The 17,017-nt window shown below is 46.7% G+C and overlaps 1 protein-coding gene and 1 pseudogene across 2 annotated transcripts in view; one reads left to right on the top strand and one right to left on the bottom strand.

Annotated features, from left to right (window-relative positions):
* MERTK (MER proto-oncogene, tyrosine kinase) overlaps window positions 1-17,017 on the bottom strand; it is a 133,624-nt gene that overhangs the window by 76,051 nt on the left and 40,556 nt on the right. Inside the window, exons 3-4 of the mRNA XM_021925202.2 lie at window positions 8,308-8,408; window positions 5,466-5,639 (exon numbers count right to left, since the gene is read on the bottom strand). Of these exons, the coding sequence (XP_021780894.2) occupies window positions 5,466-5,639; window positions 8,308-8,408 (275 nt within the window). The remainder of the gene's footprint in view (window positions 1-5,465; window positions 5,640-8,307; window positions 8,409-17,017) is intronic.
* LOC108581738 lies at window positions 12,562-13,482 on the top strand (annotated as a pseudogene). Its single transcript, XR_001894436.3, has one exon. The product of XR_001894436.3 is annotated as an RNA transcription, translation and transport factor protein pseudogene (transcript).

Raw genomic sequence — 17,017 nt, forward strand, 5'->3', positions numbered from 1 at the left:
CACATTCCAGGCACTGAACCAGACCCCTGAATATGTGGCCAAAAAAACCTTCAGTTCCTGCCTTCCAGAGGCCCCCTGGTCTCATGGAAACAGGTGGAGGCGTAAATCAGATATTCTGACAGATAGAGTATTTGCCATCAGACTGACAAAAAGTCAAAACTGAATACTGTGTGTATGTGATATAGGGCACATATTACCATATTCTTTTTTTTTTTTTTTTTTGAGACGGAGTCTCGCTCTGCCGCCCAGGCTGGAGTGCAGTGGCCGGATCTCAGCTCACTGCAAGCTCCACCTCCCGGGTTCACGCCATTCTCCTGCCTCAGCCTCCTGAGTAGCTGGGACTACAGGCGCCCGCCACCACGCCCGGCTAGTTTTTAGTATTTTTTAGTAGAGACGGGGTTTCACCGTGTTAGCCAGGATGGTCTCGATCTCCTGACCTCGTGATCCGCCCGTCTCGGCCTCCCAAAGTGCTGGGATTATAGGCTTGAGCCACCGCACCCGGCCCATATTACCATATTCTACTAAAAAGATCGCCAACTTGCAAGATCTTTTTGGAGGGAGATTAGAGTGTATTAAAATTTAAAATATGCTCACTTTTCCCTTCAACTCCCATTCAGATATCCCTCCTAAAGAAATCCTGATGGTGCTCGCTTTGGCAGCACATACACTAAAACTGGAACAATAACAGAGAAGATTCGTGTGGAGCCATTGCCCTGACGGCACGTGGTACTGTGGATTCCACGAGTGTGTACAGTGGGAAAGCGCCACACTCGGTACCACCACCCCGTGCACTGGTCAGCTGGACAAACTCAGACAGGTATCTACCCTGGATAGCCTTTGAGTTTTAGAAGACCAAAATGAACATTTTTGGAGCCTAAGTTTTGGCTCATTTGTTGGATCGGTGCATGTAAGAATTTGGTGAGATGCAAATGAACAAATAGTTCTTGCTCCTGTGACCAACAGGCTGTATGCTACAGTTCTATTCTGACTGTTCAGATTTTTAAGGATGATTGGATTAGGCTTTCCTGCTGTCTGGGTCTGTCTCCTAAACTTTTCAGATCATCGTGGAATTCCAATGACTCTTTTAAAGGATGCTGATGATTTGAACACTGTCGGATTGATTCCAGCTAAATCTAGTAGTCCATCTCGAGAATTTTCATGTAACACCCTGGAAAAAAATGTGAGCCCAAATCTTCTCTACCAAAGGAAAAAAAAAAAAAAAAAGCTTAAACTTTTAAAAAGTAAAATTAAATTGTAAAGAACTTGAAATGCAAAACAGGTGGCCATTGTGAGGGTAGAACTGACCTTTTAGAAATAAATCAGATCTCCAAGCTAAGACTAACTACAGCCTTGGGTATTAAAATAATTTGCAAAGGCCGGGCGCAGTGGCTCAAGCCTGTAATCCCAGCACTTTGGGAGGCCGAGATGGGCGGATCACGAGGTCAGGAGATCGAGACCATCCTGGCTAACACGGTGAAACCCCGTCTCTACTAAAAAATACAAAAAAAACCTAGCTGGGCGAGGTGGCGGGCGCCTGTAGTCCCAGCTATACGGGAGGCTGAGGCAGGAGAATGGCGAAAACCTGGGAGGCGGAGCTTGCAGTGAGCTGAGATCTGGCCACTGCACTCCAGCCCGGGTGACAGAGCAAGACTCCGTCTCCAAAAAAAAAAAAAAAAAAAAAATTTGCAGATCTTGTCGCACAAACACACTTCTAATTTCTGAGAAAATATACAGAAAAGTTATAAACAGAGATGGACAGATTTTGTCCCTATTTTTGTAAAACATATGAAAATCTAGTTTCTATTTACTAATAGTAAACAATTGGGAAATAAAATCAAATATGCTGTTTATTAGTACATAAGTGCTACATTAATGCCTTCTGATTGGCTGTACACTGTTGGTGAAAATGTAAATTGGCACAGCCATTAAGGAAAACAGTTTGTAGGTTCCTCAGAAAACTAAAAATACGATTCATCAATCACCATATGATTCATCAATTCCCATGCTGGGTATATGGTATGAGGATCTCAAAGAGGTATCTGTGGTCCCATGTTCATTGCAGCATCATTCACAATAGCTTAGACATGGAAACAATGTAAGTGTGCATAAACAGATAAATGGATTAAAAAATTATGGTATATAGATATATATGGGAATACTATTCAGCCTGTACAAAAAAGAAAATCCTGGCATTTACGACAACATGAATGGAACTGGAAGACATTATGCTAAGTGAATAAATCAGACAAAGAAAAGAAAAACAATGGCATGATCTCGCTTACATGTGCAATCTAAAATAGTTAAACTCACAGAAACAAAGAATAGAACCGTAGTTAAAAAGGGTGGGTAGAGGAGGGTGAGGACTGGGGAGATGTTGGTCAAAAGGTAGAAAATTTCAATCCGTAGGATGAATAAGTTCTAGAGATCTAACGTACAGCATAGAGATCTAACGTACAGCATAGTTAACAAAATTGCACAGTATACTGGAAATTTGCTAGGAGGGTAGATCTTAGGTGTTCTCATCCTCCTACACTCCCTCCCCCACAGCCTCCCTCCCCACCCCCCAACCCCACCCCACCCCACCCCCACCCCGCTGCCACAAATGGTAACTATGTGAAAAGATAGCTATATTAATTAGCTTGGTTGTAATAATCAGTTCACTATGTATTTCAAAACATGACACTGTATACCTTAAGTACATATAATTCCAATTTTAAAATTTAAAAAAATTTAACAAATGACTTGTAAGACCTCTACATCAAAAACTACAAAAATTGCTGAGAGAAATTAAAGACGACGTAAATAAATGAAGAGAGATAATGTATTCATTGATTGGAAGGCTCAATATTGTCAAGACATCATTTTCTTCTAAACTTGTCTATAAAAACAATACAATTGCAGACAAAATCACAGCAGGAATTTTTGTGTAAACATTGTCAAGTGGATTCTAGGATTTTTATAGAAATAGGCAAAAAACCTGAAGTGACACTTCACCAAAAAAGAGACGTGACTGATTGATAAGCACATGAAAAGACACTAAAATCGGCCGGGCGCGGTGGCTCAAGCCTGTAATCCCAGCACTCTGGGAGGCCGAGACGGGCGGATCACGAGGTAAGTGAGATCGAGACCATGCTGGCTAACGCGGTGAAAACCCCGCCTCTACTAAAAATACAAAAAAATAGCCGGGCGTAGGTGGCGCATGCCTGTAGTCCCAGCTACTCGGGAGCCTGAGGCAGGAGAATGGCTAAACCCGGAGTATGGAGCTTGCAGTGAGCTGAGATCCCGGCCACTGCACTCCAGCCTGGGCGCAGCTACAATTCGGCCTCAAGAAAAGTTATTCAGAGTTAATAGCTAGGGGCTGGCATTCACTTACTGATCTATTCTAGCCATAAATATTTACTGAGTACTACTAGGAGGCAGGCACCGCTTCAGCCACTGGCAGTGCAGAGGTGAATGGGAGAGAGAAAGCCCTCGTCCTTACTGAGCATACGTTCTCTAAGAAGCTAGATGGCCAGGGGCAGTGGCGCGGTGGCTCACGCCTGTAATCCCAGCTTTGGGAGGCCGAGGTGGGCGGATCACGAGGTCAGGAGATCGAGACCACTGTGAAACCCAGTCTGTATTAAAAAAACAAAAAAAAAATTAGCCGGGCACAGTGCTGTGCGCCTGTAGTCCCAGCTACTCAGGAGGCTAAGGCAGGAAAATGGTGTGAACCCAGGAGGCAGAGCTTGCAGGGACCCCAGATCGCGCCACTGCACTCCAGCCTCAGAGTAAGACTGTCTCAAAAAAAAAAAAAAAAAAAAAAAAAAAAAAAAGAAGAAGAAGAAGAAGCTAGACAAGGAGCCCAACAAATAAACTGGATAATTATAGACGGTGACAAGTGCAACAGAGGAGTACACAGCAATATGGGATTGAGGGGACCTAAAATAGTTAGGAGTGATCAGGGATGGCCTCTCTGAAGAAGTGATGTTTGAGTTGGGTCATGGGATAAAGGGCAGTTGGAAGAACACCGCAAGCAGATAGAAGAGACAGTGCAAAGGTCCTGAGGCAGGAAGGAACAGGAGAAGTGAAAGGCAATCAATGTGACTCGTATCTAATACGCAGGGTGGAAAGCATGGGATGGTGCTGGGTTGGATGCATAGGAAGGAGCTGGGACACGCAGCCCCTAGGGAAAGGGCAGGAAGGACTGGGTGACAGTCTAAGACAGCGGGGAGCTACTGCAGGATTTTCAGCAGGCAGGTGATGTCATCTGCCACTGAGGAGGGTAGATGGGAGTAGGGACAAGGCTGGGAGCAAAAAGGCCCAGTTAGGAAGCTACTGCAGAGGCGATGGCAAGAGCTGGCAATGACATGGACCAGGATGCTGGCAGCAGGATGGAGAAAAGACAGATTTCAGAAGTATTGTAGGAGCAGAACTGACAGAACTGCTGATGCCAACATGAAAAATGAGAAAAAGGAAGGGTGGGAAAATGGGGATGTCATTCACTAAGATGGGGAATTCTGGAGTGGAACAAGTCTGGAGTTAAGAGTTTCATGCTGAGATGCGTATGTACCCAGCAAGTGGCAATGCCAAGGAGGCGGTTGGATACACGAGCCTGCAACTCAGGAGAGGGGTCTGGGCTGGAGATGTAAAGTTCAAGAGGGAGCATCTCAGAGTAAAAGAAGGGGGCCCAGGATTGAGCCCTGCCATTTAAAACTCCAGCGGATGACAAAGGAGGAGCAATGAATTGGTGTCATTCAATGAAACAGAAACCAGGACAGTGTTTCCAATAGTCCACGCTGTGTCCTGAAGGCCTAGAACAGCCTCAGGCATACAGCAGTCCCTGGAGAAAGGAAGGAGGGAGGGCGTGTGGTAACTGCCTGATGCTGCTGAAAGATATTGCACAATGAGAGGAGCTTCGGAAGAGCCCACCGACTTCAGTGCATGGGAAACGTCAGTGGTACTAACGAGCATCATCAGTGATGTGCGGGACTAAAACCGGGCCACTTTCATTTGGATGGAAATCACGACGACCGTGGAATGTCCTTTCAGCCACAATCCCACAAGGGCTCACACTTTCTGCAATAGCTCCCGGTGACCAATCCACGCTCTCGGTGTCAAACCCACTGAGGTCTTCACATCAGTGGTTCCATAAACGCAAGACCTGACAGGCCAGCAAGGCCACAGCTGCAACGGGAGATGTGAGCAGGGCTCCTGCTGCCTGGGCTCGGGGATTCTGGCCACTTCAACAGCTTAACCCTATGTATCCTCAGAGGCCCTCACCTATTTCCCCACCTCGGCCTGTGAATTCTCACACCTGTGATTCCCACCTACCTTCCCGTCTACCTGGTCCCATAACCTTGCTGCCACACCTGCACTTTCATCTGTCTCCACTGCCTGCTAGTGGTGCACAGCAAGGGTCATCAAACTTTTGATCCCTCCCACTATTAGAGAATAAATCAATAAATAAACCCATGGCTCAGACTTACCTGGAACAGTTAGCACGGAGGGGGACTTTTCAGGCTGTTCGTTAACACGGCTACTGTTTTGAACCCAGAAAATGTTGACAGGCTCAGGCGGGCCCACAGCCTGACAGGTGAGGTTGAAGGCTGTGTTTCTGGTGACATTCATGCTCTCAGGCTGCTTAGTAAAGTGAGGAAGTCCTGCAGAGAAAACGTTACATGAAAGAATGTTTCAGATCTGAAAGCAGAGACAGAGCCCAAAGGGGAATGGAAACTGGGCTAGAACTTGGCAATAGATTTCTTTTTTTGCGGAGGGATGGAGTCTCACTCTGTTGCCCAGGCTGGAGTGCAGTGGCTTGATGTCAGCTCACTGCAACCTGTCTCCTCGGTTCAAGTGATTCTCCTGCCTCAGCCTCCTGAGTAGCTGGGATTACAGGCGCACACCACCACGTCTGGCTGATTTTTGTATTTTTAGTAGAGATGGGGTTTCACCGTGTTGGCCAGGCTGGCCTCGAACTCCCAACCTCAAGTGATCCATCCCCCTTGGCCTCCCAAAGTGCTGGGATTACAGACATGTGACACCACACCCAGCCTTGGCAACAGATTTCTTTATCTACTGCGTCACCACCGCGCCTAGCTTAGCAACAGATTTCTTTATCTACTGCGTCAGTCAGGTCTGTATTCATCAGTTTTCACCTCCTTAAGTTGGATAAGAAGGAGAACAGAGGCTAATTCCTGCCAGTCTACCTTAAGCCAGCTTTCTAGGACGCTTTGCCAAAGGGGCTATAAATAGTGATTCAGAACTGGTTTTACCAGAAGGCAGGCCACAGGCAGTTCTTACATCAGGTGTTGCTCAAACTCCTGGGACTGACCAGTTGGCAGGTTTTCAGTATTTCTTACCAAAATAAACACAGAGTAAAACATGGCTATGTAATAGATCTGTCCATGGTATGAAGACATTCTATTATGTGTGTGACTTTCAGATGGGTCATAACGAATTTTAAAATCCACAGCCTTGTATAAGTCTGAGTGCTTTTCAATGAAAAGCACTCATGAAAAAACAGTATAAACATAGTTGCAATTACAATCCTTAGATCTACTGTAATTTCCAAAATCAAGGCCCCACGGAAGCTCAGAGAGAGCCAGTCAGTACAGTCAGTACTTATTTGGGGCAGGTGTTCAAAAATATAACAAGTCCGAAAAGGGTTCTTTTGGGGATTGGAAACTCACAGATCTAGTTCCAGCAAGAATGATGTGGCAGTTATGTGTAATGGAATTCTTTTGTCCTGTTTCAAGGTTTTTTGAAACTCTCTTTGGACTTAATATGTTCCTGCTCTGGGCATTTTTCTGGGATTCTGACGAATAAAATCTCCTCTAAATATTTTTTTCCCAAATTAGCTGCAAATGTAGGAAACCCCCTTTTTGGCTGATGGTGACATAACCCTGAGAAAGAGCTGTTCAGCCTGGGATAGGCCCAAAGCAAAGGTCAAGAAGAGATGAAGAGGCTCCTCTGAGGGAGTCTCTTCTGTCTTCCCCACTCACTCCTCCTCCTTCCTTCCATCTGTGCTCCCTGAGGCTTCTCTCCACATTGGTGGGCATCAATTTCAGGTTCGCGAAAGAATGGGTAGCACAGCAGCCTTTCAGTGGGAGATGTTTCTGATTAAAAAGCTAATCACCGGCCGGGCGCGGTGGCTCACGCCTGTAATCCCAGCACTTTGGGAGGCCGAGGCGGGTGGATCACAAGGTCAGGAGATCGAGACCATCCTGGCTAACACGGTGAAACCCCGTCTCTACTAAAAATACAAAAAATTAGCCGGGCGCGGTGGCAGGCGCCTGTAGTCCCAGCTACTCAGGAGGCTGAGGCAGGAGAATGCATGAACCCAGGGGGCGGAGCTTGCAGTGAGCCGAGATCCGGCCACTGCACTCCAGCCTGGGCGACAGAGCGAGACTCCGTCTCACAAAAAAAAAAAAAGCTAATCACCTGCTCTAAAGCCTGTGATGAGGAAGGTCAGGATAAAGCAGAAAAGGGAGGTGACCTAATGGCTCTGCTAAGAGGGGCACCTCACAGAGCAGAGGCACAAGGGCCCCGGAGGGAAGTCCCTGGGGGTAGTAAGGAGTGACCACTGGGGGTGATAATAAAGATGCTTCCTCCTTGCAACCCTGCCATTGCAGAACCAGGCATGCAAACCCCCAACTCAGGGCACCAAACCTAGGACCTGGGCTCACCTGTGCATCAGCTCACATTGCCCATTAGAGTTCAAGTGCCTTGAGGGCAGAGACTGCGTTTTCCTAACCTGATGTCTCATTCCTCACCCCCACGGACCTTCGTATGATGTCATGGAATTTCTCTGAACCATGCACCCGACAGATACCAGTGCCCAAAAGAAGTCTCAGGCTGAGCTGTTGAGCCAGTCCAGGAAAACCACTCACCCCCCAGGGTTTCACTGTCTGCACAGGCAAGACAGGAAAAGATGCTGAATAATAAGCCAGTAGCCACTTGACCAGGTGAGTGGTATCTGGTACCAGCACTGGAAACTGGATAGTAGAATGCATTTTGCTTCTTAAAAAGAAGTCATCAGTTTATTTTTATTGTAAATAATCTGTGGACAAGGAAGTCCAAAATCTCTTTGTATCTCACCTTTAATGCCTAGAATAGAGCTCAAACTTCAGGAACGGAATTCATTTCATTATCGCTTGTAGACTATAAAGAGGAGTACCTTGTACAATTTTGGTGCTGATAGATTTGCAAGGTTTGCGTACGGAGTTATAAATGGGCAGGCAAAACTCTAGAGTATTATACATAAAACATTTCACACAGGCCCTAAAACAAACAGCTCTCTGGCAATGGAACTCTGGTCTGTGGACTCACCTTGCACTTCGATGTAGATGGGATCAGACACGATCTCTTCATTGTTTATTTTCATCTTACAGATATACGACCCATTGTCTGAACGCTGCACACTGGTTATGCTGCAAAGAAAAACACATAAAGATATTTACGGTGACTACCCTTTGACTCCCTATTATAGGACTGGAAACTTCTTCAACTTCTTTGTCATATGCTGTGAGAATTAATTTTATATGTCAGCTTGGATAGGCCATTGTACTCAGTTGTTTGGTCAAATCTTAGCCTCGATGTTGCTGTGAAGGTACTTTTCACATGTCACTGATATTTAAAGCAGCAGCCTTTGAATAAAGCACATTACTCTTCATGATGGGGGTAGGTCCCATCCAAACAGTTGAAGGCCTTATAAGAGAAAGACAGAGGTCCCCAGTGAAAGAGAGGATTCTGTTTCCAAACTGCCTTAGGACTCAAGACTGCAACATCGGCCGGGCGCGGTGGCTCAAGCCTGTAATCCCAGCACTTTGGGAGGCCGAGACGGGTGGATCACAAGGTCAGGAGATCGAGACCATCCTGGCTAACACGGTGAATCCCCGTCTCTACTAAAAAAATACAAAAAAACTAGCTGGGCGAGGTGGCAGGCGCCTGCAGTCCCAGCTACTTGGGAGGCTGGGGCAGGAGAATGGCGTGAACCCGGGAGGCGGAGCTTGCAGTGAGCCGAGATCCGGCCACTGCCCTCCAGCCTGGACGACAGAGCAAGACTCTATCTCAAAAAAAAAAAAAAAGACTGCAACATCAAGTCTTTCATGGGTCTCCAGCCAACACCCTGCTGATTCCATATTTGTCAGTTTCCACTGTGTGTGAGCTAATTCCTTAAAATAAATCTCTTTCTCTCTCTTTCTAGATAAAGCTGTAGATGCAGATCCTATAGGTTCGGTTTCTTGGAAAAACCCTGACTAATATGTGTGCTATCACCTGTCTTGATTTTTTTTTTGAGACAGACTCTGTCTCGCTTTGTTGCCCAGGCTAGAGTGCAATGGCATGATCTCAGCTCACTGCAACGTCTGCCTCCTGGGTTGAAGTGATTGTCCTGCCTCAGCCTCCTGAGTAGCTGGGATTACAGGCTTGCGCCACCACGCCCGGTTAATTTTTGCATTTTTAGTAGAGACAGGGATTTGCCATATTGGCCAGGCTGGCCTGGAACTTCCAACCTCAGGTGATCCACCCACCTTGGCCTCCCAAAGTGCTAGGATTATAGGCATGAGCCACCACACCTGGCCACCTGTCTTGATTTCTGTGGTAGACTCTGCACCAGTGGTTCTCTGGTGTACTTTTGGGGTACTGCGCCCTCAAGGCATTTTGGAAATGTGTGGAGTTGTTTTTGGTGATCACAATGACTAGAGGGGCACCATGGGTTTTTAGGGGCCAAGGGCAACTGTTCCATATCCCAAATGACCTCCTGAGACTAGAACCTAACTCCATTTTATATACACACAAAGTCCTGTGTGGTTTCAATACGCACCTAATTTAACAGGACTGCAATGATCATAAAAATGGAGAGCTGGTAGCCTTTGTCCTATTTAGAACTTTCTGGGGCCCCAGCCATCATTTTGTAAAGTCCCTCACTGACAGTATGACTGTATTTGCAGCGGTCACAGGTCATATGCTTGAAGGTGCACCTAAGGTGCAAGTCCCTGGGTACTTAATGATCTCTCCTGGGGTGAACATGCCCAGTGTTTACATATTGAAATCCACATTTTTATTTTATTTTATTTTATTTGAGATGGGGTCTCGCTCTGTCACCCAAGCTGGAGTGCAGCTGCACCATCATGGCTCACTGCAGCCTTGAACTCCTGGGCTCAAGCCATCTTCCCAGCTCAGCCTCCCAAAGTGCTGGGATTACAGCCATGAGCCACGCTTCTCAGCCCGGGAACATTTTTAAATACTTTCAGATGCTCTCCAGAGGATTTGTGTATTGGCTCAAAGGCACTGCTCTTTAAACACAGCAAAGAAGACCCTGCCCAGGGAAAAGAAGAAAAAGAAGAAATACATAGAAGGTCCACCTTCCTTCCCAGAAGCTTGCCTCCCTGTAAAACCTATTTATCACTAAGCAAAATAAATCTCATCCCTCAACCTGTGAAGGGCTGAGGCTTAAGGCTTGAAAGAGACCAGGAAGCTATCAAGGGTAGAGGGGGCTCTATCCTGACCCATGGCCCCATAGGCAGGGGTGGCAGCTGCCAGGGGATAGCACGGCCTGGTCAGCATCTGGAGCAGACATGTGGTAGTGAGTGAGGTCCCCAGGTCTGAATGAGACACAGTTTCCCCAGGTTGAATTCAGTTTTCTGAACACTAAACATTTTAAATCTACTTCTTCCCAACAATACCATGTTGCAGATCCTCATTAGCCTGTGATAAATAGAGCAGCTAAGACACAGCTCAACAATGGCATCAGTCAGAACTCGGGGGATCAGACGGGGTTCAGAGCTGCTCAGGTTAACATTACTTCCTTATTGTTCCCAGGATCCAGGAGTTAACAGTCCCCTGCCATTGCATTTCCTAATGTGTAAATGTGAGTGGCATCCCTTTGACTTGAAATACCCTGTCTTCCCCTTTCCGCTCGTTCCACAGGAGCAATATAATTTTGGAATGCACCTGATGAATGAATGGTGGGCATGAGGGAGGTCCCAGGGACCAAGGAAAGGCCAGATCCTTTCATGTTTTGGGGCAGTGGCTGGATGTCACAACGCCTAGAGGTTCCCAGGAGAAGATGAAAAGAGAATACACGGGACAAATATCTCCAAATAAGGAGCTAGCTGATCCTCTCCTGGTAGACCCCTGGATGTCACGGTGACAGGAAGGGTTGAAGAAAGATGGGGGAGAATTCTGTGCCTAGCATGATGCCCTGCCCATCGTGGGCAATGACTAGTGGTTGAGTGGTGACCCTGGCTTTCAGCAATCCCTGAAGATCCCGCACAACAGATGGGCCTAGTCTTTGGAGTTCTAAGGGAAACGAAGGCTACTGAAGAGGGGTGCTTCTACATATTTCACATATCCACTTTAGAAGAGGCATCCTTTTCTTGAGGCAAGACCCAGGGGCTCAACAGAGTGAACCACGAGATCGGATAGACTGAGGACACTTGTGCCTTTGAAGACTGGCTCTGCCTCAAGGTCTAGGACCTGGGAATGGCAGCAGGCTTGCAGTTGGACTCCGGGAGACAGGGACCAGAGAGAAAGTGAAGGCCAGGAGGGAGGTGGGGCACAGCCCCAGGAAGGCAGCCTAAGGGGACTGCACCCAGATCAGAGGTGCGAAGCACACCCGGGCAGAGCCTCCAGAAGCTGAGAAACTACAAAGCACAGAGGACGGTTTGGCGGCACACCCTGGACTGTAGAAATCAGACTGCATAAGATGCCCAGGAGAACCTTAAGCCAACCAGCAAGGAGGATACAGACCAGAAATAGAAAAGAAACATGCAGAACACAAAGGGAACTCAATCAGAATTTTGTCTTTAGTCATTCATGGCAGGAAAGGCTTAGCAGTTGTCTGGTAACAATAGGCGCCTGCATTAATTAGCAAGGCCAGACCCATGCCACCTATATTACAGCAAAGATTTTCCATAAATCATTATACTTGTCGCTTTCTAGACATCCAAGCGAAAGGCTCCCACTGGGAGGGTGGGGTGTGGGGTGGGGCTGGAGACAGGAGGAGTGGCTGTTCCTGGCTCTCCTCCCTCTCCCCAGAAAAACAGGAGGCTCAGTCTCCATGGAGGCTCAACCGGAAAGGCTCTGGGCTCAGAACAGCAATCTAGGCATCCCAACAACCATGTAAGAGGAGCTCCAGAGGGAACACAAAGAGTGGATGCGGAAGGGGAGAAGTTCAAGAAAGTGCCCCAGCACTGAAGATACGGATCTTTCCTCACCGGGCCCCCAGCTGGGCAGCACAGTAGGAGAGAAAAGACCCACGATGGGGCTTCATCAGGGAACGCTACAACTCTAAGATGAGGTGAAGATCCTAAAAGCTTCCAGAGAGAAAAAAAGCAGATCACTCATGAATGAATCAGAATAGCATCCTGCTTCTCTAGAGCAACCCAGAACTCAAAGGGAAATATATCAATGACTTCAAAGTTAAAACAAAAAATACTTTCTTTTCGAACTCTGTACCCAGCCAAACTACCTCAAGGTGAAGGTAAAGAGAATGGCATTTTCAGGCATGCAAGTCCCAGGAAGTTAGTGAAGGATGGGCTCCTTGCCAAAGTAAAAGAGTAAAAGCCAAAGAGTGCAAGAAGCGGGGAGCATGTTCCGATGCAAGCTGACGGCTCTCGACTCCCACAACCCCGCCAGCTTCAACTGCAAAGATGAAACGGAATTTAGAAACTTCATTGTTTGGTTTGAAGACCAGAAAATCAGACACTACAAGATTGAAGACAGAGGTAACTTAAGAAACATCCACAGCAGTGACTGGCCCAAGCTCTTTGAAACGTATCTCAGAGATGTTAACTGTTCTTTCAAGATTCAAGATCAACAAGAAGCTGTTGACTGGCTTCCCAGTTTAGATGTTAGACTTGAATATGGAGATAATGCTGAAAAATATAAGGACTTAGTACCTGATAATGCGAAAACTGCTGACAATGCAACTAAAAATGCAGAACCATTGATACATTTGGATGTAAATAATCCTGATTTTAAGCCTGCTGTGATGGCTATGGCTAACCTGCTTCAGGTTCAATGTCATGATGATTACTTGGTAATGCTTAAGGCAATTCAAATTTTGGTTCAGGAGCACCTGACACAGGAGGCAGTTGCTAAAGCAAATCAAACAAAAGAGGGCTTGCCTGTTGCTTTAGACAAACATATTCTTGGTTTTGACACAGGAAATGCAGTTCTTAATGAAGCTACTCAAATTCTGTGATTGCTGCATAGAGAAGTGCTCAGAGAGCTACAGACAAAAAATAATGAAGCCATAGTAGCTGTTCAGGCAATTATTGCTGACGCAAGGACAGACCACAGACTGGGAAACGTTGGAAGACGAACACTTTAGGACTTCAGCTTCTCACCTATTTAGTACAAGTGGGAACGACGTACACTTCCGGCATGTTTGGAAATCAATATATCACATTCTCGGAGGAGGAATCCCAGAAAATTGAGTATGTTCTAGAGGTTTACCACCATTACTTTTTTCTTTAACAAAGTTTAGGAAAGTAGAAAAAAAAAAACAACAACAAGTAAAAGCCAAGAAAGATGACCTGGGCTCTAGGAATCAGGAGCTGGACCACAGGAGGAATAGGGGGTCCTCAGAATAGTAGTAAAGACAGCTGGACCCCAGACCCGGAGGGTAACCTGATTAGACGGAGGCAGAAGCAGGGAGGCAGGACAGGCATCTCCTAAATAAATAAATAAATAAATAAATAAATATCAGTACTGATAATTTTGTCATGGTGGGAGAAGATGCATACATGATGCATACATTCCTTTAGCGTTTAGAGAAGAATGAGTGATTGATACTTAGGAAATTATTAAATTCAAGATAATCAAAAAGCTACTCAAGAATTGCTATGGGACTGGGCGCAGAGGCTCATGCCTGTAATCCCAGTACAGGCATAGGTGAGAGGCTAAGGTGAGAGAGTCGTTTGAGGCCAGGAGTTTGAGATCAGCCTGGGCAACATAACGAGAACTCATCTCTTACCAAAAAAAATAAAAAATAAAAAATAAAAATTAGCTGGTCATGGTGGCACATGCCTGTAGCCCCAGCTACTTCGGAGGCTAAAGTGGGAGGATTGTTTAAGCCCAAGAGTTTGAGGCTGCAGTGAGCTATGATCGCACACTGCAATCCAGCCTGGAAGACAGAGACCCAGTCTCAAATAAATAATTAATTAATTAAGCGCTAAGTCCTTAAGTGCTATGGCTTGAATATTCCCTTCAAAACCTGTACTAAAACTTAATCCCCAATATGGCAGTATGGAGAGGTGAGGCTTTTAAGAGGTGATTAATCCATTCATGGATTAATAATGGGATCAAGGATGAATGGGAGTGGAACTGGCAGCTTTATAAGAAGAGGAAGAGAGACCTAAGCTAGCACACGAGCACACTCAGCCCCCTCACCATGTGATGCCCTGCGCTGCCTTACAACCCTGCAGAGTAGCATCAGCAAGAAGACCATCATCAGCTGAGGGTCCTTGACCTTAAATGTCCCGGCCTCCTTAACTGTGAGAAATAAACTTTCTTCCTTTATAATTTACTCAGTTTCAAGTATTCTTTTATAAGTAACAGAAAACGGACTAAGATAAGAAGTAAAATATAATTATAGCATATTACATGATTCAGCTGAAAACAGAATTTCCATAGCCACAAAAAAACACCGTGGGTATTGATTTAACCACAGCTATGAGTAGCATTCTATTAGATTAACACACCATGCTGGAGACAAGCACACACATACAGACATACATAGGATTACATACGGATTGAATATATCTGGAAAGATACCCCAGAGATGGGTAACCTCCATTCCCCACAGGGAGAGGGCTGGGGGCTGGAGTGGAAAAAAGACTTTTTGAATAGTCAGAATGTTTTACCACTGCTTAAGAAAAATGGCACAAAAATCTCATCAGATTTTGGTCAAATACAAACATCTGAAAGAGGGAAGACAAAAGAAATGGTACGGCCGGGTGCGGTGGCTCAAGCCTGTAATCCCAGCACTTTGGGAGGCCGAGACGGGCGGATCACGAGGTCAGAAGATCGAGACCATCCTGGCTAACACGGTGAAACCCCGTCTCTACTAAAAAATACAAAAAACTAGCCGGGCGTGGTGGCGGCGCCCGTGGTCCCAGCTACTCGGGAGGCTGAGGCAGGAGAATGGCGTGAACCCGGGAGGCGGAGCTTGCAGTGAGCTGAGATCCGGCCACTGCACTCCAGCCTGGGCGACAGAGCGAGACTCTGTTCCAAAAAAAAAAGAAATGGCACATACTCAGCTGCAGTGTCTAGACAGGAACCACCTGGGCACAGCTGCATGGCCAGCAGCTGCAGAAGCCCATCACCCCAGGCCAGCACAGGCTGGGTTAGCCCAGGCACATCTTACACACACACAGCATGTCTCTCACCCTCAGTCCTTACCACTGCTAGTCTGGCCTGCTCGGAAATGACTTGGAAGTAGCAGTTACGCTCTAGAGTCTTTTCAAAAGAAATACAAAAAAGGACAAATACTGTATGATGCCACCTACATGCGGTAGTTGGAGTAGTCAGACTCACAGAGAAAGAAAGTAGACTGCGGGAGGCTGAGGCAGAAGGATCACCTGAGCCCAGGAGTTCAAGACCAGCCTAGACAACATGGCGAAACCCTGTCTCTACAAATACCAAAAATAAATAAATAAATAGCTAGGTGCAGTGGCTCATGCCTGTGGTCCAAGCTACTGGGGAAGCTGAGGTGGGAGGATCTCTTGAGCCTGAGAGGTTGAGGCTGCAATCACCCGTGATCGCACCACTGCACTCTAGCCTGGGCAACAGAGTGAGACCGTCTCAAGAAAAATAAATAAATAAAATAAAATAAAATAAAAATAAAGTAGAGTAGTGGTTACTAGGGGTGGGGAGAGTGAGGAATGGGGGGATTATTGTTTCATGGTACAGAGCTTCAGCTTAGGATGACTAAAAAGTTCTGGAGATGGATACACAACACGTGGCGATGGTTGCACAAAAACATGAATTCCACTGAATTGTACACTCAAAACGGGCTGAAATGGGGGACTTTATGTTATGTATATTTTACCAGGTCAAAAAAATTAAAAATGAAAAAAAATTATTTGAAGAAATAGGTCCACTGTAAGCGCCCTGTTTTCACCTGCCGCCGTTCACATGGTGCTGACAGGGTAACCCAAGGGCAAGGAACTCCCAGCTGAAAGGAAGTCTCGTGAACAGGACGCAAGTCAGAAAGTATCAGACGTCTGTGGTTAATAACAGCTTTTCCAGCAGATGGTTAGGTTAAATAAATTAGGTTTTTATTTTCTAGATTCTGTTCTCGTTGCCACCAAGAACAGCAGAATAAAGAACCGGCAACAGGCATCAGTCAACCCTAAGGAAGGCAAGATAGGAGGGAAAAGCCCAGCACAGAGAGCCCATGGGGGCCCCCAAAACACAGCATCCCAGTGCCAGGAGCCGACACGGAGATGGGGGCCCCAAAAACACAGCATCCCAGTGCCAGGAGCCCGCACAGAGATGGGGACCCCAAAAACACAGCATCCACACTGCCAGGAGCCGACATGGAGATGGGGGCCCCAAAGACACAGCATCCCAGTGCCAGGAGCCTGCACAGAGATGGGGGCCCCAAAAACACAGCATCCCAGTACCAGGAGCCTGCACGGAGATGGGGACCCCAGAAACACAGCATCTCAGCGCCACGAGCCGACTCAGAGACAGGGGCCCCAAGACACAGCATCCCAGTGCCAGGAGCCGACACGGAGATGGGGACCCCAAAAACACAGCATTCCAGTGCCAGGAGCCGACACGGAGACAGGAGCCCCAAAAACACAGCATCCCAGTGCCAGGAGCCGACACGGAGACGGGAGCCCCAAAAACACAGCATCCTAGTGCCAGGAGCCCGCACAGAGACGGGGACCCCAAAGGACACAGGATGTCAGGAGACCCAAACTACCCACTTTTTTAATTTTCAAGGCAGTGTTGCTCTGTTGCCCAGGCTGGAGTGGATCATGGCTCACTGCAGCTTCAAACTCCTGGGCTCAAGTGATCTTCC

Source organism: Papio anubis, chromosome 14, assembly GCF_008728515.1.
Source record: "Papio anubis isolate 15944 chromosome 14, Panubis1.0, whole genome shotgun sequence".
In the NCBI taxonomy this organism is placed as follows: Eukaryota; Metazoa; Chordata; class Mammalia; order Primates; family Cercopithecidae; genus Papio; species Papio anubis.